Below are 27,138 nucleotides of genomic sequence, written 5' to 3'. Positions count from 1 at the left end.
GTCTGCTGTATTCAGGAGACCCATCTCACATGCAGAGACATACATAGGCTCAAAATAAAGGGGTGGAGGAAGATCTACCAAGCAAATGGAGAACAAAAAAAACCAGGGGTTGCAATCCTAGTCTCTGATAAAACAGACTTTAAACCATCAAAGATCAAAGGAGACAAAGAAGGCCATTACATAATGGTAAAGGGATCAATTCAACAGGAAGAGCTAACTCTCCTAAATATATATGCACCCAATACAGGAGCACCCAGATTCATAAAGCAAGTCCTTAGAGACTTACAAAGAGACTTAGACTCCCACACAATAATAATGGGAGACTTCAACACCACACTGTCAACATTAGACAGATCAACGAGACAGAAAGTTAACAAGGATATCCAGGAATTGAACTCAGCTTTGCAGCAAGCAGACCTAATAGACATCTATAGAACTGTACACCCCAAATCAACAGAATATACATTCTTCTCAGCACCACATCACACTCATTCCAAAAGTGACCACATAATTGGAAGTAAAGCACTCCTCAGCAAATGTACAAGAACAGAAATTATAACAAACTGTCTCTCAGACCACAGTGCAATCAAACTAGAACTCAGGACTAAGAAACTCAACCAAAACCGCTCAACTACATGGAAACTGCATAACCTGCTCCTGAATGACTACTGGGTACATAACGAAACAAAGGCAGAAATAAAGATGTTCTTTGAAACCAATGAGAACAAAGATACAACATACCAGAATCTCTGGGACACATTTAAAGCAGTGTGTAGAGGGAAATTTATAGCACTAAATGCCCACAAGAGAAAGCTGGAAAGATCTAAAATTGACACTCTAACATCACAATTAAAAGAACTAGAGAAGGCCGGGCACGGTGGCTCAAGCCTGTAATCCCAGCACTTTGGGAGGCCGAGACGGGCGGATCACAAGGTCAGGAGATCAAGACCATCCTGGCTAACACGGTGAAACCCCGTCTCTACTAAAACATACAAAAAACTAGCCAGGCGAGGTGGTGGGCGCCTGTAGTCCCAGCTAATGTAGTCCCACCTACTCGGGAGGCTGAGGCAGGAGAATGGCGTAAACCCGGCAGGCGGAGCTTGCAGTGAGCTGAGATCTGGCCACTGCACTCCAGCCTGGGTGACAGAGCGAGACTCCGTCACAAAAAAAAAAAAAAAAAAAAGAACTAGAGAAGCAAGAGTAAACACATTCAAAAGCTAGCAGAAGGCAAGAAATAACTAAGATCAGAGCAGAACTGAAGGAGATAGAGACACAAAAAACCCTCCAAAAAATCAATGAATCCAGGAGTTGGTTTTTTGAAAAGATCAACAAAATTGACAGACCACTAGCAAGACTAATAAAGAAGAAAAGACAGAAGAATCAAATAGACGCAATAAAAAATGATAAAGGGGATATCACCACTGACCCCACAGAAATACAAACAACCATCAGAGAATACTATAAACACCTCTACACAAATAAACTAGAAAATCTAGAAGAAATGGATAATGTCCTGGACACTTACACTCTTCCAAGACTAAACCAGGAAGAAGTTGAATCCCTGAATAGACCAATAGCAGGCTCTGAAATTGAGGCAATAATTAATAGCCTACCAACCAAAAAAAGTCCAGGACCAGATGGATTCACAGCTGAATTCTACCAGAGGTACAAGGAGGAGCTGGTACCATTCCTTCTGAAACTATTCCAATCTATAGAAAAAGAGGGAATCCTCCCTAACTCATTTTATGAGGCCAACATCATCCTGATACCAAAGCCTGGCAGAGACACAACAAAAGAAGATAATTTTAGACCAATATCCCTGATGAACATCGATGCAAAAATCCTCAATAAAATACTGGCAAACCGGATTCAGCAGTACATCAAAAAGCTTATCCACCATGATCAAGTGGGCCTCATCCCTGGGATGCAAGGCTGGTTCAACATTCGCAAATCAATAAATGTAATCCAGCATATAAACAGAACCAAAAACAAGAACCACATGATTATCTCAATAGATGAAGAAAAGGCCTTTGACAAAATTCAACAGCCCTTCATGCTAAAAACGCTCAATAAATTCGGTATTGATGGAATGTACCTCAAAATAATAAGAGCTATTTATGACAAACCCACAGCTAATATACTGAATGGGCAAAAACTGAAACAATTCCCTTTGAAAACTGGCACAAGACAGGGATGCCGTCTCTCACCACTCCTATTCAACATAGTGTTGGAAGTTCTGGCTAGGGCAATCAGGCAAGAGTAAGTAATAAAGGGTATTCAGTTAGGAAAAGAAGAAGTCAAATTGTCCCTGTTTGCAGATGACATGACTGTATATTTAGAAAACTCCATTGTCTCAGCCCAAAATCTCCTTAAGCTGATAAGCAACTTCAGCAAAGTCTCACGATACAAAATCAATGTGCACAAATCACAAGCATTCTTATACACCAGTAACAGACAGAGACCCAAATCATGAATGAACTTCCATTCACAATTGCTTCAAAGAGAATCAAATACCTAGGAATCCAACTTACAAGGGATGTAAAGGACCTCTTCAAGGAGAACTACAAACAACTGCTCAGTGAAATCAAAGAGGACACAAACAAATGGAAGAATACCATGCTCATGGATAGGAAGAATCAATATCGTGAAAATGGCCATACTGCCCAAGGTAATTTATAGATTCAATGCCATCCCCATCAAGCTACCAATGAGTTTCTTCACAGAATTGGAAAACACTGCTTTAAAGTTCATATGGAACCAAAAAAGAGCCCGCATTGCCAAGACAATCCTAAGTCAAAAGAACAAAGCTGGAGGCATCACGCTACCTGACTTCAAACAAGGCTACAGTAACCAAAACAGCATGGTACTGGTACCAAAACAGAGATATAGACCAATGGAACAGAACAGAGTCCTCAGAAATAATACCACACATCTACAGCCATCTGATCTTTGACAAACCTGAGAGAAACAAGAAATGGGGAAAGGATTCCCTATTTAATAAATGGTGCTGGGAAAATTGGCTAGCCATAAGTAGAAAGCTGAAACTGGATCCTTTCCTTACTCCTTATACGAAAATTAATTCAAGATGGATTAGAGACTTAAATGTTAGACCTAATACCATAAAAACCCTAGAAGAAAACCTAGGTAGTACCATTCAGGACATAGGCATGGGCAAGGACTTCATGTCTAAAACACCAAAAGCAACGGCGGCAAAAGCCAAAATTGACAAATGGGATCTCATTAAACTAAAGAGCTTCTGCACAGCAAAAGAAACTACCATCAGAGTGAACAGGCCACCTACAGAATGGGAGAAAAGTTTTGCAATCTACTCATCTGACAAAGGGCTCATATCCAGAACCTACAAAGAACTCAAACAAATTTACAAGAAAAAAACAAACAACCCCATCAAAAAGTGGGCAAAGGATATGAACAGACATTTCTCAAAAGAAGACATTCATACAGCCAACAGACACATGAAAAAATGCTCATCATCACTGGCCATCAGAGAAATGCAAATCAAAACCACAATGAGATACCATCTCACACCAGTTAGAATGGCAATCATTAAAAAGTCAGGAAACAACAGGTGCTGGAGAGGATGTAGAGAAATAGGAACACTTTTACACTGTTGGTGGGATTGTAAACTAGTTCAACCATTATGGAAAACAGTATGGCGATTCCTCAAGGATCTAGAACTAGATGTACCATATGACCTATCCATCCCATTACTGGGTATATACCCAAAGGATTATAACTCATGCTGCTATAAAGACACATGCACATGTATGTTTATTGTGGCACTATTCACAATAGCAAAGACTTGGAGTCAACCCAAATGTCCATCAGTGACAGACTGGATTAAGAAAATGTGGCACATATACACCATGGAATACCATGCAGCCATAAAAAAGGATGAGGAACTCAGGAAGGGGAACATCACACACCGGGGCCTATCACGGGCAGGGGGGAGGAGGGAGGGATTGCATTGGGAGTTATACCTGATGTAAATGATGAGTTGATGGGTGCTGACAAGTTGATGGGTGCAGCACACCAACATGGCACAAGTATAAATATGTAACAAGCCTGCATGTTATGCACACGTACCCTAGAACTTAAATTATAAAAAAAAAGAAAAAAAAAAGTGGCACATATACACCAAGGAATACTATGCAGCCATAAAAAAGATGAGTGTGTGTCCTTTGTAGGGACATGGATGCAGCTGGAAACCATCATTCTTAGCAAACTATCACAAGAAGAGAAAACCAAACACCGCATGTTCTCACTCGTAGGTGGGAACTGAACAATGAGATCACTTGGACTCGGGAAGGGGAACATCACACACTGGGGCCTATCACGGGGAGGGGGGAGGGGGGAGCGATTGCACTGGGAGTTATACCTGATGTAAATGATGAGTTGATGGGTGCTGACGAGTTGATGGGTGCAGCACACCAACATGGCACAAGTATACATATGTAACAAACCTGCACGTTATGAACATGTATCCTAGAAGTTAAATTATAATAATAAAAAATATATATATATAAATAAATAAATAAAACCCCAGGGGGAAAAAAAAAAAAAGAATTACTTTTTGTTTTTTATTTTAGAGATGAGGTCTCACTCTGTCGCCCAGGTCGGGTGCAGTCACACAATCTCAGCTCACTGAATCCTCAAACTCTTGTGCTAAAGTGATCTTCCCACCTAAGCCTCTTAAGTAGCTGGCATTACAAGCACTAGCTACAAAGCCTGGCTGGAAACGTTTCACCTCTAAGCAGTGACCTGATTCTTCCCACTATTCATCCTTTTATTACAAAGGTGGCAACTTCCAGGGTCTTACCTCTATCCAGGGCTCTTAGTTTTAGCTCCCACCTCTCAGTCCCAAAGATACAGATCATGTGTGTGTGATACAGATCATGTGTGGCCTTGGGTTCGTATCTTCTTGGTGGGTGGATCACTTGAGGTCAGGAGTTCGAGACCAGCTGGCCAACATGGTGAAACCCCGTCTCTACAAAACTTCAAAAATTAGCCAGGTGTGGTGGTGCACACCTGTAATCCCAACTACTTGGGAAGCTGAGGCACAAGAATCACGTGAACACAGGAGGTGAAGGTTGCAGTGAGCCAAGCTTGTGTCATTGCACTGCAGCCTGGGTGACACAGCAAGACTCCATCTCAAAAATAAAATAAATAAAATAAAATACGTGGGGCACAGTGGCTCAAGCTGTAATCCCAGCACTTTGGGAGGCTGAGGTGGACAGATCACAAGGTCAGGAGTTCGAGACTAGCCTGGCCAACATGGTCAAACCCCGTCTCTACTAAAAATACAAAAAATTAACCCAGCATGTTGGTGCATGCCTGTAATCCCAGCTACTCGGGAGGCTTGAACCCAGGAGGTGGAGGTTGCAGTGAGCCAAGATCATGTCACAGCACTCCAGCCTGGGCGACAGAGTGCAACTCTGTCTCAAAAATAAATAAATAAATAAATAATAAATAAAATAAAATAAATAATAACAGTATATAAATAAAATAAAAATAAAAGCCATTTTAACTGGGGTGAGATGACATGTTACTGTAGTTTTGATTTGCATTTCTCTGATGATCAATGATGTTGGGTCCCTTATCATATGCCTGTTTGACATCTGTATGTCTCCTTCTGAGAAAAGTCTATTAAGATCTTTTACACATTTTAAAATTGGATTATCAGATTCTTTTTCCTTATTGAGTTGTTTGAGCTCCTTATATATTCTGGTTATTAGTTCTTTGTCCAATGGATAGTTTGCAAATATTATTTCTCATTCTGTGGATTGTCTCTCCACTTGATTGTTTATTTTGTTGGTCAGAAACTTTTTGACTTGAGGTGATCCCGTTTGTCGATTTCCGCTTTGGTTGCCTGTGCTTATGGGGTATTAATCAAGAAATATTTTCCCAGTCCAATGTCCTGGAGAGTTTCTTAAATGTTTTCTTGTAGTAGTTTCATAGTTGAGGTCTTACATTTTTTAAATCCATTTTTATTTGATTTTTGTATATGGTGAGAGATAGGGGTCTAGTTTCATTCTTCTGCATATGGATAGCCAGTTTTCCCAGCACAATATACTGACAGACTTTCCTTTCTCCATTGTACATATTCTTGGCAACTTGATAAAAAATAAGTTCACTGTAGATGTATGTATGTATTTCTGGGTTCTCTATTCTGTTCCATTGGTTGATGTGTCTGTTTTTATGCCATCACCATGCTATTTTGGTTATTATAGCTCTATGATATAACTATAAAAGTCAGGTAATGTGGTCCTTCCGGTTTGGTTCTTTTTGCTCAGAACAGCTCTGGCTACTGTGGGTGTTTTGTGGTTCCACATAAATTTTATGATTCTATTTTTGTGAAGAATGTCACTGGTATGTTGATAGGGATTGCACTGAATTTGTAGATTGCTTTGGATACTATGGACATTTTAGCAATACTGTTTCTTCTAATCCATGAATATGTAATATCTTTCCATTATTTTGTGTACCCTTCAGTTTCTTGCATCTATGTTTTATAGTTTTCATAGCAGAGATCTTTCACTTCTTTGATCACATTAAACTCCTAGATACTCAATTTTATATGTAGCTTTTGTACATGGGATTACTTTTGGATTTCTTTTTCAGATTATTCACTGTTGGCATATACATATGCTACTGATTTTTGTATGTTGATTTTGTATCCTACAATTTTACTGAATTTGCTTACCAGTTCTAATTAATAGTTTTTGGTGGAGTCTTCAGGTTTTTCCAAATATAAGTTCGTATTTGCCAACATGGATAATTTGACTTCTTCTTTTCCAATGTGGAAGCCCTTTCTTTCTTTCTCTTGTCTGACTTATTTCACTAGGACTTCCAGTACTATGTTGAATAACAGTAATGAAAGTGGGCATCCTATTGTGTTCCAGATCTTAGAGGAAAGGCTTTCAGACATTTTCTATTCTGTATGATACTAGCTATGGGTTCGTAATATATGGCATTTATACTGTATATATAAAGGTATGTTCTATCTATACCCAGTTTTCTTCGATGGGTTATTATAAAGAAATGATGAACTCTAAGAAATACTTTTTGACCATCAATTGAAATGATTATAAGTATTCTGACCTTCATTTTGCTGATATATCACATTTGATTTTCATATGTTGAACCATCCTAGCATCCCTGGGATAAATCCCACTTGGCCATGATGAATGATCTTTTTAAAATGTTGTTAAATTTGGCTTGCTAGTTTGTTGTTGAGAGTTTTACATCCTGTTCATCAGGATTACTGGCCTGTAGTATTTTGTGTTTTTTTATTTATTTTTTATTTTTTAATGTGTCTTTGTCTGGTTTTGGTGTCAGGGTAATATTGGTCTTGTAGAACGAGTCTGGAAGTATTCCATACTCCTCTATTTTTCAGAAAGCTAGGACAGGAATCAGGTCTTCTAAAATGTTTGACAAAATGCATAAATGAAGGTATCCAGTCCTGGGCCTTTCTTTGCTGACTTCTGACAGCTTCAAACTCATTATTTGTTACTGCTATGTTCAAGTTTTCAATTTCCTTATGGTTCAGTCTTGGTAGATTTTATGTATCTAGGGATTTATCCATTTATTTTATGTTTTCCAATTTATTGGCATATAGTTGATCACAGAAAGCTCTAATGATACTTTGAACTTCTGTGGTATCAGTTGTAATGTCTCTTTTTTTGGTCTCTGAATTTATTAGAATCATCTCTCCTTTTCTCGTACTCTCACGGAATGTTGTTTGACGTTTATATTTTCAAAATAACAAGTTCATTTTATTGATCTTTTGTATTCTTTTCTTCAATTTACTTTCATTTATTTCTGCTCTTTATTTTTTTCTTTTCTTGTACTAATTTTGGGTTTGGTTTGCTCTTTAACTTTTCTAGTTAATTCAGATGCATCATTAAGTTGTTTATGTGATATTTTTCTACATTTTTGATATAGGTGCTTATAGCCATAAACTTTCCTTCTGGTACTGCTTTTACTCATCCCATAGGTTTTGGTACGTTGTGTTTCCATGATCAATTGTTTCTAGAAATTTTTTAATTTCCTTTTTAATTTCTTCATTAACCCACTGATCATCTGGGAGCATATTGTTTAATTTCTTTGCTATCTGTAAAGTTTCCAAACTTCTCTTGTTATTGATTTCTAGCTTTAAGCCATCATGGTCAGAGAAGATACTTAATATAATTTCAATGTTTTGAATTTTCTAAGACTTGTTTTGTGGCCTAATATTTGGTCTATCTTTGAGAATCATCCATGGGCTGAGGAAAAGAATGTATATTCTGCAGCCATTGGATGAAATTTTCTGTAAATATCTATTAGTTCCATTTCATCTATAGTGCACATTAAATCCAATATTTCTTTGGTGATTTGCTTTCTGGATGATCTGTCCAACAGTGAAAGCAGGATGCTAAAATCTCCAGCTATTATTGTACTGGGGTATCTCTCTTTTGGCTCTAATAATATTTGCTTCACACATCTAGGTGCTCCAGTGTTGTGGACATGTATATTTACAATTGTTATATCCTCCTGCTGAATTAACACCATTTAATTATATAATGTCCGTCTTTTTCTTTTTTATATAGTTTTTTGTCTTAGAATCTATTTTGTCTGACATAACTATAGCTAATCCTGCTCTTTTTTGGTTTCCACTGGCATGGAATATCTTTCTGCATTTCTTTATTTTCAGTCTCTCTGTGCCTTTTAGTTGAAGTGTTTCTTATAGGCAACAGATCACTGGGCCTTATTTTTAAATCCATTCAACCACTGTATCATCTTTTGATTGGAGCATTTAGTCCATTTATATTCAATGTTATTATTAATAGGGACTTACTCCTGCCATTTTGTTATTTGTTTTCTGGTTGTTTTGTGGTCTTCTCTTCCTTCTTATCTTCCTTTTAGTGAAGGTGATTTTCTCTGGTGGTATGTTTCCATTTCTTGCTTTTTATTTTATGTGTCATCTTGTATTTTTTTATTTGAGGTTACCATGAGACTTGCAAATAACATAAAACTCATTATTTTAAACTGACGACAACTTAATATTGACTGTATAAATAAACAGGCAAAAAAGCAAAGAGAAAACTAATAAAAGTTCTTCCGTTTAATCTCATCTTCCTGCTTTTAATCTTTTTGCTGTTTCTACTTATATCTTAGTATACTGTGTCTTGAAAAGTTGTTGTAGCTATTATTTTTGATCATTTCATCTTTCAGCTCACAATATTTATAGTTAACAAACCACAATCACGGTGTTATTCTGTTTTCCTGTGTACTTAATATTGCTAGTAAGTTTTGTACTTTCAGATGATTTCTTATTGCTCATTAAGTTCCTTTTCTTTCAGATTGTACGACTTCCTTTAGCATTTCTTGTAGAACAGGTCTGGTGTTGATAAAATCACTCAGCTTTTGTTTGTCTGGGAAGGTTGTTATTTCTCTCTCCTTTGTGTTTGAAGAATATTTTCACCAGATATACTATTCCAGGGTAAAAGGTTTTTTTTATCATCAGCACTTTAAATATATCATGCCACTCTCCCCTGGCCTATAAGGTTTCAACTGAAAAGTGTCCTGCCAGAAGTACTGGAGCTCCATTGTATATTATCTGTTTCTCTTGCTGCTTTTAGAATCATTTCTTTATCCTTGACTTATGGGAATTTATTAAATGTCTTGATGTATTCTTCTTTGCGTTAAATCTGCTTGGAGTTCTATAACTTTCTTATAAAGTTATAGATATTAATATCTCTCTCTAGGTCTCAGAAGTTCTCTGTTACTTTCCTTTTGAATAAACTTTCTACCTCTACTTCTCTCTACCACCTCTTTATGGTCAATAACTCTTAGATTTGCCCTTTTGAGGCATTTTTCTAGAGGCTTCTGGGCACATTTCATTCTTTTATATTATTTTGTCCTTATAAATAGCTTGTCTTGAAGCTCACTAATTCTTTCTTCTTCTTGATCAATTCAGCTATTAAAAAACATACATTCTTCAGTCTTTCAACTGCATTTTGCAACTCCAGAATTTCTGCTGGGTTCTTTTTTTTATTATTTCAATCTCTTTGTTAAATTTATCTGATAGAAGTCTGAATTCCTTCTCTGTGTTAGCTTGAGTTTATTTAAGTGTCCTTAACATAGCTATTTTGAATTTTCTGTCTGAAAGATTATATATCTCTGTTTTGCCAGGATTGGTCTCTGGTGCATTATTTAGTTCATCTGGCAAGGTCATGTTTTCCTGGATAGTCTTGATGCCTGTGGATGTTTGTCAGTATCTGGGCATTGATGAGTATGTATTTCTTGTAATCTTTGCAATCTAGACTTTTTGGTACACTTACTTCCTGGGAAGGCTTTCCAGGTATCCGAAGGCACTTGGGTATTGTGTTAAATGTTTTTGGTCCCTGCAGCCATATCTGGATTCGTGGTCACCAGAAGCCTAGTATGCTATGGCTCTGGCATACTGGTAGAGGTACTGCCTTGTTGGTTTTGGATAAGATCTGGAAGAATTCTCTGGATTACCAGGCAGAAACTCTTGTCTTACTTTCTTCCAGAGTCTCTCCCTTTGTGCAGAGCTGCCTGAGCTGGGGAAAGGGTGACACAAGTACCCTGTGGTTGCCACCAGTGGCACTGCACTGGGTCAGACCTGAAGTCAGTATGGTACTACATGTCACCCATGGCCTGCAGTAACCAGTGTCTAGCTACCACCTGTGTCCACTCAAGGTCCTATGGTTCTACAACCAGTCAGGCTTGTATCCCTCTCTTCAGAGCAGTGAGTTCCCCCCAGCCCTGGGCAGTTCCAGAGACACTGTCAGGGAGTCAGGGTATAGAGTCAGATACTTTAGGAACCTACCCGGTTTTCTATTTTGCTGTGGCTGAGCACCCGAGTCACAAGACAAAGTCCTTCCCACTCTCCCCTCCCCTTTCCACAAGCAGCAGTTTCTTCCAGTGGCCACAACTACCCCACACCTGTGGCAAGTACAGTCTGGCTACTGCCAATATTCACTCAAGATCCAAGGGCTCTTCAGTCTACTTGTGAATACTACCAGTCCTAGGACTCTCCTGTAATGGCAGTGGGCTCCCTTCTAGCCCACAGTAGGTCCAGAAATACTGCCCAAGAGTCAAGGCCTAGAATCAAGGACCCTAAGAGGGCTGTTGGTGCTCTATACCACTATGGCCGAGCTAGTACCTAAGGTGCAAGATGAAGTCCCCTTTATTTTTCCCCCTGCTTTTCTCAAACAGAAGGAATCTTTCACCAGTGCCACCAGAGCTGGGAATGTATTGGCTCTCACCTGAAGCCGCACATCTCAGAGTCTCACCCAAGACACATGACATACTCCCTGGTATCACTGGTGGTTATTTAGGGTCCATGGGCTCTTTAGTCAGAAGGTTATGAATCCTGCAATGACTGGGTCCTTCCCTCCAAGGTAGTGGGTTCCCTCCTAGCCCAGGAAGCATCTAGAAATGTTGTCTGGAATCTAGTGTCTGGAATAGGAGCCTCAGGACTTTGCCCAGTGTCCTATCCTACTGCGGCTCATCTGGTATCCAAGTTGCAAGACAAAGTCTTCTTTACCCTTCCCTCTTTTCTCCTCAAGCACCGCAAGCAGAGGGAAGGAGTATCTCCTGGCTGCGAGCTGTGTTGCCTGGGTTGGGGGAGGGGTGCACAAGGACTCTCCTAGCTGCCCTGGCTGGTATCTCAGTAGATTGCTTGCTTGCTTGCTTGCTTTCTAAGTCGACTGCCTCTAAGCACAGCACAGCACAGCACCAGTACTTGCCCAAGAATTGCAGTCCTTATGGCCTACACTGCCTTTCAAGTTTATTCAGCACCCCAGAGCACTTTGGCTCACGGTGGTGAGGCTTGCTGGAACTCAGGTTTCAATTGCTAGGATGGGCAATTCCTCTCTGGGTAGGGCCAGTCTAAATACTCCCTCCATGGGTGTCAACTGAGATCTGCCTGGTGTTGCCTTCTGCTGCGACAGGGTAGCACTGAGTTCCAATGCAGAGTCCCACAGTCACTGTGCTCTCCCTCCCCCAGATGCACAGATTCTCTCTCCACACCATGCTGCTGCTGCCAGGACACAGGGGAGGGGTGGTTTCAGTGATTCAAGAGTGTCTTTCCTACCCTCTTTGGTGCCTTTTTCAGTGATATACTGTTAAAACCAGATACTGTGACTGCTCACCTGATTTTTGTTTTTATGAAGGTGCTTTTTCCTGTGTGGACAGCTGTTTAACTTGGTGTTCTTACAGTGAGGACATTTGGTGAAGGCTTCTATTTAGCCATCTTCCTCTGCCTCCACTCTCCTCCTTCTCTGTCTTTTGAACATTCATATACAACTAGGTATTTAGTATTTTTGTTACATTTTATTCATTGTTTTTATGCGTGTTTACTGGGAGAAGTTCATATTAATAAGCTCAGTCCACCATGTTATGGAAGCCAAACTGTATAAATTACATTAATAAAAATAGCATTAATTTTTAAACCTCAGAAATAACAGCATGAATATCATAATCTAAGTAATTATGGAAATAGCAGATTCTTCTGCATAATCCATCTATGAGATATTAGGGAAAATGTTATCCTAGTGAAGTAATCAGACTTCTCATGAAATTATTAAAATTAATAACTAAATCACTTATAGACATCATTTTGAAAGTATCTTTTGTAATTTAAACTTTACTTTTTTACTGATTTTATTACAAAATAGTTTCTATAACTTCTCGATCCTTGTTTTCACAAATATAACTGCCATCAAGTTCTACATTTCCCCTTAGAGCTAGAGCCTGAGAAATATAAATAAACCTTCAGACGTGTGAGACTGCCCGGCCCGGGTTGCTATGGAAGCTGGGTCACAGTGGGCCAGGCCCCTGTGCTCACTCTGGGACTGGACCACATCAATAGCTGCTCCTACCACTGCCTCTTGGGCATCAATAGAGTTGCCTGCTTTTTACCCCTTTTTAGAGACCAGTGAAAATGCCTAAAAAGGTGTATGTGAGTAAAGGTCATCAAAGAAGAAACAAATATGAGTAACTCTAAAGCTGCACAATCAGAGGCTGAATAATTAGTACTTGGCTATGTGAAATACTGTTTCTTACTCCAGGTAACATATTATGCAATGAAGACTATCAAACGCCAAGAATATTAGCAATGGCAACCTCAGAAGCACTTGTGGGGATTTATCTGATATGCACCATGTCCTCCAACATGAACTCTTAATACACTTTTGATAATAAAGTCCTGAAGAATCTAAAATGCAAGGATTAGAATACCTATGTTTTTTTTTTTTTTTTTGTTGAGACAGAGTCTCGCTCTGTCGCCCAGGCTGGAGTGCAGTGGCTGGATCTCAGCTCACTGCAAGCTCCGCCTCCCGGGTTTACGCCATTCTCCTGCCTCAGCCTCCTGAGTAGCTGGGACTACAGGCGCCCGCCACCTCGCCCGGCTAGTTTTTTGTAGTTTTAGTAGAGACGGGGTTTCACCGTGTTAGCCAGGATGGTCTCGATCTCCTGACCTCGTGATCCGCCCGTCTCGGCCTCCCAAAGTGCTGGGATTACAGGCTTGAGCCACTGCGCCCGGCCAGAATACCTATGATTTTCAAACTATGACCTGTGCAGCCCTGGGACATTTGGGGAAGAAATCTCAGGGGCTGTTGTGGGAGTGGTTCCAATATTCACCATGCCCTCCTTTCAACCTAAGTGGCTTCACAGATTTAAACTTAATACTGTTCACAAACTAGTCCACTTAGACAGGGCTTTACTATTGAAAAAAAAAGTTTCAACCTTACAATGATAGGAATTCAATTTTAGGAATTTCAATCTTATACCAAAAATCTGCAGGGAATATAAGGAAATAGTATTAATAACACCGAGTAAAGATAGTATTGTGTGGTCCCCAAAATATCAGAATTTACTTCAGTTGTGATATGAAAACCCACAGACCATGAAAAATAGATCAGAGGTTTTAACTTTTTGAAATTTTGGAAATCTTTCTTTAAATAAAGCTTTAGAAAAAGTTCAAACAAATAAAAACAAAAGCAGAGCTAACCTGATTTAAAAAAAAAAAAAAAAAGGAAGAATGGGACGGCTTCTTATTCCCTGTTTATTAGTCTTCCTCTGACTGCATCTTAAAATACCATCATCCTTCCCTCAACCAACCCCTCCCCATCCACAGAGGAACCCTTGAAGAAAACACTATGAAAAGGTAAAGCCAAAGTAGTAAAATCACTTTATCCAGATTTAAAAGTGATGTTTCTAAATCACCACAAAGAAAATTACCATAATAATGTTCATATTCATTTTTTCAAAAAAATAAAGAGAATTAAATATATAAACTAAAATTTCTATGTGTGCTGCATGCTTAGAAATCAGTTGCTTCTTTTCAAGGAATCATGAGTTGCCTTTTTTTTTTTTAAGAAGAAAAAATTCAAGACGGTGAAATGCTGTTATTCCCAAAACACTATTCCTGCTTATAAGAACAAAATGACTTACTATTGTAATGTTACTGACAAACTTCCTCCCTCCTGTTTGGGATATCAGTAGAAAGTTTGTTCAAAGAAACATGTTTGGCATGGTTTTCCATATAGACTTTCCCCTCGAAATCCTTACACAACAATAAAATATTCCAGAATAGGAAAGGCTTAGGTGATCTATAGCAGAGACAATATAACTACATAAAATATTTCACCTAGCACTGGCACATTGAAAGCATCTGATTTTCTTTACTAAGTTATATTTTCAAATAATCATCAAATTGTGAACACATTTTACATATAATGTTCTTCTGAAAATACATAGACAGGATCTGTTCTAACTACAAACAAATGTGTCAGAAAGAAAGTTCATTTAACTATTTAAAACCTGAAATCCGAAACAGGGTAAACATAATATTTTATGTGAGTTAATTCAGTCTAAACTTCAATTTATTTTAGTTACTTCAATTCTACTAAAATACACATTATCGAAATAAGCAATCAGATCGAGAGTAATATCTCTGCATTCTTTGCCTATCCATGAAAAGTGGAAAAAAGAAAAAACAACCATATAGTTAATTTAAGAAATTCTACTTTCAGCATTTTAACAGTTTCAAAATCTATTAACCAAAATGTTCTTTAGGAGCTGGGATGAGCCTTCATAATATCATTTGTGACTTACAGAATAGAGAACATGTTACCTTTGACTTTTGTAATCATTAGCATATTGAAGAAATCCTTTCCAATTTTCTTTACAAAAATGTAATAATTCTTATAAATAAAACAAATAAAGCCAACATGGGCACACATATTCCTTAACTTTTTACAAAAGTCTTTTATACAAGATATCAGCTTATGTTTTTCTCAAAAAAAAAAAAAAAACTACTCACGTGAAAGAAATTCATACTTTGCAAAATTGGGCTGTTCACTATAGAACTTATGAATGCAATGGTAAAACAAAAGCAGCCAAACATTAAAATATGCCAATATTATGTCAGAAAAACATTTCACTATTGCAAGAAATCTTGAACACGATTTAAAAAAAGAAGTTTCTAAAAAGTTTGACTGCAAATAAGAATAAAATATTCATTAAAGATTACATTTTCCCATTCTGTATGTCTGTGTCTCATGCTTAAAGCATTTTCTCTGTGGGTTCTAAAAAAAAATTTAGTTATTCCAACTCTTCCTTTAAACAATACGAGATTAATTCAAAGCAGCAGATCTCCTTTAGTTTCTAACTTCACCAAATTATGTAGGCAAAGGGTTACAAAAGCAGTCACGATATTTTTGTCAGAAGTATTTTCAATAATGTTGATAAACATTTGATAGTTTAACTGACATTTCACAGGATTAAAAATATTTTAGAAAAATAATTCACTCAAAATACATTATTTAAATCTCTGTATGCTCAAGATGCCACTTTGTTGTTTTTTTTTTGTAACTCAGAATAATGCAGAATAATTTTTCATACAAGTAAAATAAATAATAACAACCTGAAGATAAGATTATGCTTAGGATATACTTTTTGAAGAAATATAAAATCATATAATAAAACAGTACTATAAAATGCCAAAATATAAAAAGAAAAAAAAGAAAAAACCCAGGAAATTGTACTTACAGCCACAGCTCTTTTAATAAATGGTATCTGTGTGCCACTGTCCAGGTCTTCATTTATAATAAGTCTTCTAGCCCACTGCCCTGCCCTGACAACACCACTACCATGAATTAAAACCATCAGTTTCTGTGGGTTTGTCAAAGCATCCTCACTCATAAAGATAAAACTCTTTGGTTCACTCTCAGTGGCATCTACCTGTAATTAAATAAAATTAAATAATAAAGAAATGTCTTCTGATCAGGCACACACATAAATGAAAAACAACCAATGGCTGTTTTAAAGTATTAAATGGTTACTATAGAATTATAGGAGTAAAAAATAACTTTAACACAAAATTAAAATATTCAGTAGAAATTAACAATTATATATTAGGTGGATGGGACAAGACATGATAGTATTTTAAATACAAAAATATAAAAAATATTGGTAATATATTTCTCTTCATTATTACTGTATATTTAGTATTATAATATCATTGTAAATAAAAATAACTATTTTTTAGTGCCTCCTATAATCTAGCTGCTATGTTACCTGTTTTAAAAACATTATCTCATTCAATAACAACCCATTTAGATGATACTATTATTATGCTGATTTATAGATGAAGAAATTGAGGCTTAGAGAGTTTAAATAAGTTGCCCATGGTCACACAACTATAAGTCTATAGTTGTATAACAGAAATATTTGCACCTATAATAAAAAATAGAAAACTGAAATTGGAGATAGATATATTGGAAAATCATAGCAATATATCAGCCAGGAATACCACTAAACTTTCAAAGGGAAGAAGAGGTAACTATTTAAAAACGAACCATCTATTCTATTCTTACCTGATCTATGTAAACGGACTTCCAAATTTCATTCAGAGTGTGAACACAGGATTATATAATAATTATTTTTACAAAGCCACATTATGTACTCCAATGAGCTTACTTTATAAACTAGTTACTTACAGAATAAAAGGTAAATCCATTTTGATTGTACTTAATATTTAGATTGTTAAACTAAATGATGTATGATTTACATTTGAAAGACACAAAACACTTTTAGGAAGAGATAACTTCCCAACCTTTTGTTACATATGCCATGACCCACCGAGTGGTATTCCACATCAGCACTGGCCAGTGACTGGAAATTGAAGCCTTTGGATAGCCAGATCAAACAGGAAGTTGCCATTCTGATGGCTGGTTACACACTCTCACATAAAGGTCAATCCACATATTGTGTAACGCAATAACTCTTCACTTTGGCAACTGTATATGTTCCATACAATTATCAAAACAGGAAGTATACAAAAACTCTAGATGCCAAAAAAAAAAAAAAAAAAGCCCTGAATTCTAAATATTCCCAGTCGTTACACTTAGGAAGAGAAAAACAAAATAAAATATCTGTACTTCTAAAACAATCAGGCTAGTTTCAGTAAGAGATGGCTTAGGCATTTGTGCAAACAGAGCAAAAATGGCAATTATTTCAGCAAGAGCAGCAATGGACACAGGGCTTCAAGAAGAAATAACACCTTTTCATTGAAGCCTTCCCTGACTACCACATTTAAAATTCCAAACACGTCCCTGAAAATTCTGTAGTCCCTTTCCCTGTTTTATTTTCCTCCATGGCACATACCAAGATCTAACATATTGTATGCTTTACTCTATATTTTTGCAAGTGTGTTTATTCACCGCCTGCTCCCTCCACTAGAATGTAAGTCCAGGCAGGCACAGAGTTCTCTGGTTTGTATCCACCTACAGTCTCAGTACCTAAAACAAAACCTAGCACATTGTAGGCACTCAGTAATCAAAAACAATAAACTTTTGGAACAAGGAATCTTATCAAGTCTCACCAGTGACTTCCTTTAGATACAAGGCATTTAACTAAATAATGGATCGTCTAAAATGGTTATAATACTTGCCTGGTTCAGAAAGCATACACTGAAGATTAAACTAGTACATAATTATAGAGAATTTTACAAGAGCTATACAATGTTAAAGAATTAAAATGACATAACTAAAATTTTATTAGCAATAGCTAAAAATACAGGAAGAGAGATATGAAACATAACACAATCATATTAGCTTCAGCTACATGCTATGTCCAGAGTAAACAAATTATAATGACGACAATAAATATGACTAAAGCCACAAAGAAAGATAAGTGGGTGAGAGACACAGGAAAACCAAACCTAAGAAGAAAAATTCCCTTTTACCTAGGAATATTATATGAAAATAGAAGAATTGCTCAGTTAAAGAGGCTTAAAAATAAAAAAGGTCATAATGATAAGAACAAAATTAAAAAACTGAAAGGCAAAGCTGTCAGTGTATAACAAGAAAGAGGCCACAGGGGTTTCTAGTCATTCAATTTCCAAACAGTATGTCTAAACACACACAAAGAAAAGTGTCTCTTAAGGTCAGTGAGGCCTTAATGGATCCTGGAATGGTTATGGAGATGGATACCTATTTACCTTAATGTAAAAACCTGTAGTACAGATATTCCAGTAGGTGCTGATCACTGTCTCTTTTTTCCTATTTGACTAAGTCCCCTGTTACCAAGAAACTGAGTCAATTTTTTAAGCAATGGAATACTGGCACTTTGAAGTCCACAGTAATCACTTAAAACTGAAAGAAACTTATTTTCAGATGATAGAAATATATTTTTTATATTAAAATGCTGCTTGATAAAGGACCACTTGAGAGTCCAGGAGTTCGAGACCAACCTGGGCAACATAGTGAGATCCTGTCTCTACAAATAATCCAAAATTAGCTGGGCATGGTGGTACGCACCTGTAGTCCTAGCTACTTGGGAGGCTGACACTGGAGAATTGCTTGAGCCCAGGAAGTCAAGGCTGCACGAAGCCATGACTGCACCACAGCACTCAGCTTATGCAACAGAGTGAGACTCTGTCTCAGAAAAAAGAGGGAAAATGGAATCACATTAAAAAAAAAATGCTGCTAGAGAACTTTTAAGGGGCTACAAATTAAGGTAACCATGAATAAATGAAAGTTTTACTTGAACACTGAGAAAAGTTGACTTTCAAAATATGAGAATGCCAAAATATTAAAGAAAAACAACAATTAAGATGAATAATGTAATAATATTAATGATTAAGGGGTAAGAGCAGTATTTTAGCTGGTCATTGGCTAATATACACCTCAGTTTACCTAGAACTCTGATTCTGCACATGGTAACTACAATGTACTCTCTAAGCTGGTGCTAATTTTAAATAGTAATATATCTATATGAATAAAATAATTTCTTCTTCATTAACCTAATTAAGTTTGAACATATGGCTGTTCCAAGGCCATTTATCTTCAAACAGTGGTAATTTATTAAGCTAAATAAGCTTTCATTAAGGAATACACATAATGGTCATTCCAGCAAATCACCTCACTTTATTGACAAATCAACCTCAGACACCTTTTGGTTGGTGAGACTGCACCAAACAATTTTTAGCAGTTACCAATTCATTGTGGAATACTCACAAACTCCATTAATTGCTGAAACATGATGCATGTAATAAACTAAGTGAAAATCTGTAGTGAAGTTGTTAACTCATGTCTCCAGTGTTCTATACAAGTATGAGATATTTTACTATAATTGAGAATACTTTATGCCTATTTATGAGAGATGTGGGGTAAACATAGGCATGATCATACTGTTCACTATCAAATCAAATCATGGGTTCCACAAAGTGCTGTCATTTAAAAAAAATGGTTCTTTTCCCCTTTTAAAATAGTTTAACTATAAAACTGAAAGAGTTCATCACGAGGGAAAAAACAAAGGTTTGATGGTATTCTTTAAGTAAAAAGAACTATTTACACACACCCACATACAAAAACCCACTTTCACTCTGAGATTTAAGAGACCTCAGGAGAAAAATAACAGCTATTAAAAAATAGTTGTGAAGAAAAGCGTCACAACGATACCAAATACATGATAATTTAAAGGGAAATACTAATTTCCTAAGACAAAATTTAGAGTCTTTTTTAAGTTTACAAAATAAGGGAAACTTTATTAACCAAAGATGGGTATGATGCTTAAGTTTCACATAAAGTAAATCTATCTTGCTTATTAGCTTTACATTTCAAATTTAAAATCAAAGGATAATCTGATCCATATTAAAAAGTTCCCTTCCATCTATAAAGATCAATAATGAAACTTAAACATATAACATGCTGTATACAGCCAATTATTTTGTGATTTGTTCTAGAAATTTGGAGACTGAAGTGAGTTTAAGGGTTCCCTGGAACTAGAAGCATTATAGAGATAACAGACTCAATATTCATTGTGCTGTATCAATAAATTAACCTAATGCTCTTTAAATATCATTCTTCAGAAACTCTGAAAGAAACAAAATTAACAACAAAGGAAAACTGGCAAAGTGACAAAATTCTATCCTGACTTTCCAGAAGACCAGATTTCAATATATAGTTTAAATGAAGTAAAATGCTAGGCCTAAAGTCAAAACTAAAACAGTAAGTTTAAATCCAAAAAAGACTGGCATATTCATTCAAAGAAAGGTACTAAAATCTTGACTTTAAAGGAAGAAAAGTTTCCAAATAAACCAAGGGTTGATGTAGCTGTTACACAGAATAATATTTTATTGACTAATCCATCATAAGCACTTGGAACAGTGTCCATCACCTAAAAAACATTTAAATAAATATATGTTGAATAAATGAATAAATGAGCGAGTGACTAATAACGTGATCTTGCACTTGAGGTTACTTACAGAAAATTAAATAAAAAAGTTTCCTTTAAAAAAAGAACTACAGAATCAGTTCTGGAGAGGGACAATATTAAGAAATCCCCAAACCCTCCAATTTATAATAAAATAGCACTATCCAAAGAATTTTTTAAACTCATGCAACATTTCATGCAAACAAAATTATCTATATGCAAAGTGTGCCTTAAATGAATTACTTTCAGCAAGTATCCCAGATTCTTATATATCATAAAATCATAAAGTCGTCAGGGACAGCAAAGATCCTCCAATCTAGTCCAACCACCATTTCACACATGATTACAATCTCTTCGTTTTAAAGCTTAATATTTTGTGGTTTACATTTAAAAAACAGGGGTTTGTGTTCTTTTTTTTGACTATTTGAGTCTCAGAACAAATCTCAAACTTTTTCACTCTGAAATGGCAAAATGTGCAAAATTCAAAAAAATGTTCTGCCAAAAAGGGAAGGAGCAGTGTTATGAAACAGGATGCACCAGGAATGAATTTGGGAATGTGTAGAGGAAACAACATACTATGTGTAGAAATAAGACATATTTTTAAAAACCAAGAAATATTTAAAGAGACAGTGAATGTTTAATGTAACAAAAATTTCACTGGTTTACTACAAATAAATAAAAACAAATTATCAGTGAAATGAGAAAGGGTACAGGTAAGGGTAATCCTTTTAATTGAGTCATCATTTTCAAAGAGACTAGAAATCGGTACTTTTTTCATTTATACTGAAGAGTATTCTTTATAAGAACTACTGTGCAGAATGAGATGAGGTATACTAATAAGCATTTAAAATTATCACTATCAACACAAAAAACCTTAACATTTAAACTTATCACAGTCAACCCAAAACTAAAGTTTTCTTCTGAATTAAAAACTATTTTACTTGGAAATAAACATTTGAAATAAACATTTCTTTAAAATTTGACTTACTGGAATAGATATTTTTTTCAAATTACAATCCTTTTCCAGGAGCTCATATACATACTTCGTGATGATCTAAGTAGGAAAGAAATAACACATTAAGATCCAATGTAATCCATTATCAAAACTGACATAAATTTTGGTAAATGATTGCAAGTTATTGCCCTGAGTAAGTATCTCTTCATCTTGGAATGCTTTTATACTATATTAAGAGACTCTTAATTACCCATAATGGTTTACTTCCTGCTGCTATATGAATAACTATGAACCTTTGTATTAAGGGTTGGGACCAATTAATACACATCAACAAAAATATATACGACTTTCTCTTTTTCAAGAGAATACTCTAAAAGTGTATTTTCTTTTTTCCGTGTTTCTAAAATTTGTTTCCCCTATTATTTTCCTACAGGCATTATATTTAATATATTAATGGCACCTTAGTGACTCTGAATCTCAACACCTCTTTTGTGTTCACTGAATCGAGGAGGAAAAAGTCAGAGGTATTCTCAACAGAAAAGGAAAACTCATCCAGAAAGTCAGGGACCTGTCAATATCACTGCTTATGCCAGGAAGAAGCACAGTTCCTCTAGATGTCCATGTTCTAATTCCTGGAACCTGTGAATAAGTTATGTTACATATTAAATGAATCAACAGATATAACTAAAGTTTAGAACCTTGAAATGGCAAGATTTTCTAGGATTATCTGGGTGGTGTATGTCTTTAAAAGTAGAAGATTACAGAAGAACAGTGGGTCAGAGAGATGCAAAGTGACTCAACTGGCTATTGCTGGCTTTCAACATGGAGGAAGGAGACAAGCCAAGAAATGTGGTCGCTTTTATAAAGTGGAACAACCTTCAGTTTACAGCAGTAGGAAAATGAGACCTCAGTCCTACAACTGCAAGGAACTGAATTTGGCCAGCAACCCTCATAAGTAGTAAACAAATTCTCCCCTAGATCCTAAAAACAGCTTGTTCACACCTTGATTTTAGCCCAGTGAAACTCATATGGGACTTCTGACCTACAGAATTGTCAAGATAATAAATTCATGTTGCTTTAAGCCTCTACGTTTATAGTAATTTGTTATAGCAGCAAAAGAAAATTAACATACTATTTCTATTAAGGAAGGCAAAGAGTAAGGAAAGAGATATCTGGAATAAAAACAAATATTAAATAGGTGGTACTAATGGTCACTTTAAGGAATGTTTCTTCACTCCAAAATGTCTTAAGTTATCTATGCAAAATACCTCAGAGAATAATTTTAGCAGAAACATAATTAAAAGTCAAATTTTATGAAACAAAATCACAGGATGATTTTTTTAGAAAATTAAGATGTCAATTGCTTTGGTGCTGTATTCGTAATCTAAAATAGATTCTTTATCCTGCTTTCTTCAAGGAGTCCAAAATTCTTTCTTCTATGTATACGTATTCATTTCATTTTAGAAACAGTATATTAGATGTATGCTAGAACAGCTTTATCTTGGCTGGTAACAGTAATTTCAAAAGCTATGATACTACATTAGAACTAGGTAATAAAATGCTAGTTATTAAACTAATAGTATTCTTATGTTTCAACATAGCAGTTAAAATTATGTTGATTATACTTTCACTGGGAGGTAGTGGTACTGTAGACTTATAAGAGTAAACTAAAAATGTGGAGGTTCAGACTAAACATATGTATAAAGTTATATAATGACCTGTTGCTTTAAGAGAAATAGATTAAATAAGATTGGCAAAATGAGTGGTTTAACATTTCTGAAAATACTCTACTATCTAGGAAATCACAAAATATCCTTACATTTGAAGTAACAACAAAACCAATGAAACTTAATCCAAATGAATTCTACCACCACGCAAAATACTTGACACATAATCTGAGATTTAAAAATTTAAATACTACTGACCTTACAAAAAGAAAAAAGCTGCACAAACTAAAAGTCAACAGCTCTTACTAGATCCATCAGTTAATCCTCAATGTTTATACTACAGGATATTATAAAATAATCCAAAACTCAAAAATTGCTTATTTAGCTTTGAAATACACGATGGAGCAAGTCTGGAATTTTTAACATATTAAACCAAGTAATAAAACTATATATCAAGTAAGAGTTAGGGAAACACTACCTAACTTGCCTAATTTGCTTTGATCTCCAAATCCTTAACACAGGAAAAAAGCAACCATAGATGAAATCGTCTATCTTATAGGCAATTCTCCATGTTCAGCATGCTCTCCTCAGATCTAGTCATCCTCCAAAATACAGATCACATGTCAACTCCTTCAGGTAACTCTCACGGCCTCATCCCAACCCTCCAAGGTATGGCAGTGTCTCAACCTCTATTTTCCTCTGGACATGACTGAATATCATTGTCTAACATACTACTCAAATATCGTTACCTGTCTGTTACACATTTACTTATAGAACACTATAATTTCGGTCTCCTACCTTTATTCCTTCTTGTATTCACAGGATACTCTGGGAAACAGAAGATACTTAAAATTGTACATGAATTCTCCTCTCTGTCCATCCTGTCTACATCTTTTGAGGGAGATACAAGTTCAAGATTTAAAAAAAAAAAAAAGTTTTCTAATTGCTAAATCAAGGCTTAGGAAGAAAGCATCAAGGACTCATTCATTGCCTTCCAGATTGCATAGAACTGCACTCTGCATTTAGAAAAATCAAAAAATGAAAAGATAATTTCAAAAAGGAGATGAAAAAAGTATTTCTTTCCAAATGTCATCTGTGTTCAAATGTTCACTAGGAGCTGTGTTTATAGATGGAAAAGAAAAGGCTTAAGAGACTACGCAGGCTCTAAAATTATGTTTTCATTCTAATAAGAAACAGAACTTCCGTTGTCTGGTCTGATGTATATAGAGCTTGGAAGTAGGTACTACTGACCTTACAAAAGAAAAAAGGCTGAAAAAACTGAAAGTCAACAACTCTGATTAGATCCATCAGAGAAATGAGGCCACAGAGCAAACTGCTTCCCTGAAAATGGAGAGACCAGACAAGCAGATATAAAATCAGTTTACAGGGTACCTCAGCTGAAGCCAGTACTAATGTAAGAACACTTTAAACTGCAATGGAGGAACTGCTGGCAGGGTGTGGACTAGCTTAAGAGTTAAAAACTAGGAGGAGGTTCAACCTTAAGCGGGAGTGGACAAATTTTTATGAGTTCTATTCCAGGAGGGCTACTAGGTTCTCACTGAAGACTACATAAAAACTCTCTCTTGTTTCTGGCTGGGGAAGGGAAAGAGTAACCATTTAAAAATACTCCAGAGCTCTCTATTGTTTTTAATAATGCCTGAAATAGTTCAAGAGAAACTATTTTATCAGAACTTAGCTGACCTGGGGGGAAGGGAAACGCCCAACTCCAGCTCACTTAAGAGATGAGACCTAAGAGAGGACTATAGAATATCTCCCCATCTACCCTAAGTTACCATCATATCAATAGAGTCCCTATAAAATACCAGGGGATTACAACTAAAGTAACTCTAAAATTCAGGCCCGTTTTAAGGACCCTAGAAAAGCCCAAAGACAACAGAGGAGACAAAAACAAAAAGCCTCTGACATGCAGCTAAAGCAAACAATAAACACAACCTAATGCCTAGCCAAATAAACATAAAATCTCACACTAAAGACCTATTTACTTCAGTTCCTTTCACCTTATATATAATATCAGGCTTTCAACAAGTAATTACCAGGCTGCTAAAAGGCAAAAACAGACAAACAAAACCCCCATGATCTGAAGAGACAAACCAAACATCAGAACTAGACTCAGATACGGCAGAGATAGTGGAATCATCAGACTACGAATTTAAAACAACTGTAATATGATAACGCTTTACTGGAAAAAGTGCACCACATACAGAACAGATGGGTAACGTAAGGAGAAACATGGAAACCAAGGTACAATCCAAAGGAAATGTTAGATCAAAACCACTGTAACAAAAATGAAGACTGGGTTTGATAGGCTGATTAGTAGACTGGACACGGCCAAGGAAAGACTCAATGAGCTTGAAGATAAGTTAATGGAAATGCTCAAAATGTAAATGCAAAGAGAAAACAAGAATGAAAAGACAATACAGAATATCAGAGAATAGAGGGGCAATCACACAAGGTGTAACTTATGCATAATGAGAATACAAGGAGAAGACAGAAGAAACAGAGAAAATATTTGAAGCAATAATGGCTGAGAATATTCCAAAATTAATGACAGACAAAAAATAACAGATCCAGGAAGTGAAGGGAACATCAAGCTGGATAAATAAAACCAACTGTTTGGATGAACGGAGGCAAGATGGTGCACTTCCGGGTTCTTCATCCCCCCAGCTTTTCCCACACGCGTGAAAATGCAGCCGGCGACCCGGGAAGGTGCAGACCAACTAGGCATGCGCCAGGTGATATCAATCTGAAGAGACCAAGATTTACCTGGTCGCACCTGCGGAACGCCCCCGACACGCCCATGCCCCGCCTATCGCCCTCCCACTCCTAGAAAAGCCTCTCCGGACGAATGCCACGCACGGACTTCCCAGCTTCCCCACTGCGGTCGGGACTGTCGGAACTCCATCCCAGAGCTACACGGGCGACTCTGTGGGCCTCATTTGCCGGAGGCCGACAGACCTCTCCCCACCCACCTTCTTCCCCTGAAGCTAGGTGACCAAAATAAACTTGCAGTTTTGCTCCTACACTTGCCTAGTCGCTGGTTCTTTTGTGCCCGCTCTGGTGGTCTTAGAAAAACAAGTCAGTTGGTGCCAAAACCCGGGAGGAGACCCCTCCTCAAGGCCCCCAGGGTCTGGGGAGCCTCCTCCTCCTCCTCGTTCCACGCCGCAGACGGACCAGGACCTGAGACCCGCTTCCCTCACTCTCACAGCCTCTCTGGGGTAAGTGCCCTTGTCTCCTCTTTACCTCCCTCGGCCAAAATCCTGCGCAGGTCCGAGGTCCATTTTGAGCCACCAAGTGGTTGGGAGACCCGTTCAGGACGGAGACGTCCGCCTGAAGGTAATCTCCACTTTGGCTCCATGAGCCTCCAGTCTGTCTCTGCTGGTTCCAAAGGACGCTTTGAAGCCAGGCAGGAATCCATTTCCATTTCCATTGTGTCCATTGTGTCGGTAAAGAGGAAACAAACGGGAAACCCCCTAGTCCAAATTTCCAAAGGGCACCCCCTTAGGGTGCCTCCTAGCCAATTTAAAAACCTTACAGCTCGAACAAGACCTTAGGAGGAAGCGGTTAATTTTCCTTTCCACTGTGGCGTGATCGACCTCAGCAATTTCTGCCAGTGGCTAGGCAAGTGGTCTGAAATTAATTACATACAAGGCTTTTGGGCCTTATGCTCTCGTTCCGACCTGCCCTATACTCCTCCTTCTCTCCCTGCTCTCTCCAACCCCGCCCTTCCTGCCCAGACTCCTCCTTCCT

At 36.9% G+C, this 27,138-nt stretch overlaps 1 protein-coding gene across 18 annotated transcripts in view; it reads right to left on the bottom strand.

Moving 5' to 3' along the window:
* FAM172A (family with sequence similarity 172 member A) overlaps positions 1-27,138 on the bottom strand; it is a 523,432-nt gene that overhangs the window by 334,261 nt on the left and 162,033 nt on the right. For all 18 annotated transcript variants that reach the window (XM_033179131.1, XM_033179140.1, XM_033179122.1 and 15 more), the window contains 2 exons: positions 21,737-21,802; positions 16,081-16,272 (listed from right to left, as the gene is read on the bottom strand). In XM_033179131.1, the coding sequence (XP_033035022.1) occupies positions 16,081-16,272; positions 21,737-21,802 (258 nt within the window). The remainder of the gene's footprint in view (positions 1-16,080; positions 16,273-21,736; positions 21,803-27,138) is intronic.

Source organism: Trachypithecus francoisi, unplaced genomic scaffold, assembly GCF_009764315.1.
Source record: "Trachypithecus francoisi isolate TF-2019V2 unplaced genomic scaffold, Tfra_2.0 Lachesis_group2, whole genome shotgun sequence".
NCBI lineage: Eukaryota > Metazoa > Chordata > Mammalia > Primates > Cercopithecidae > Trachypithecus > Trachypithecus francoisi.
This window is presented reverse-complemented; position numbering and strand designations above follow the sequence as displayed.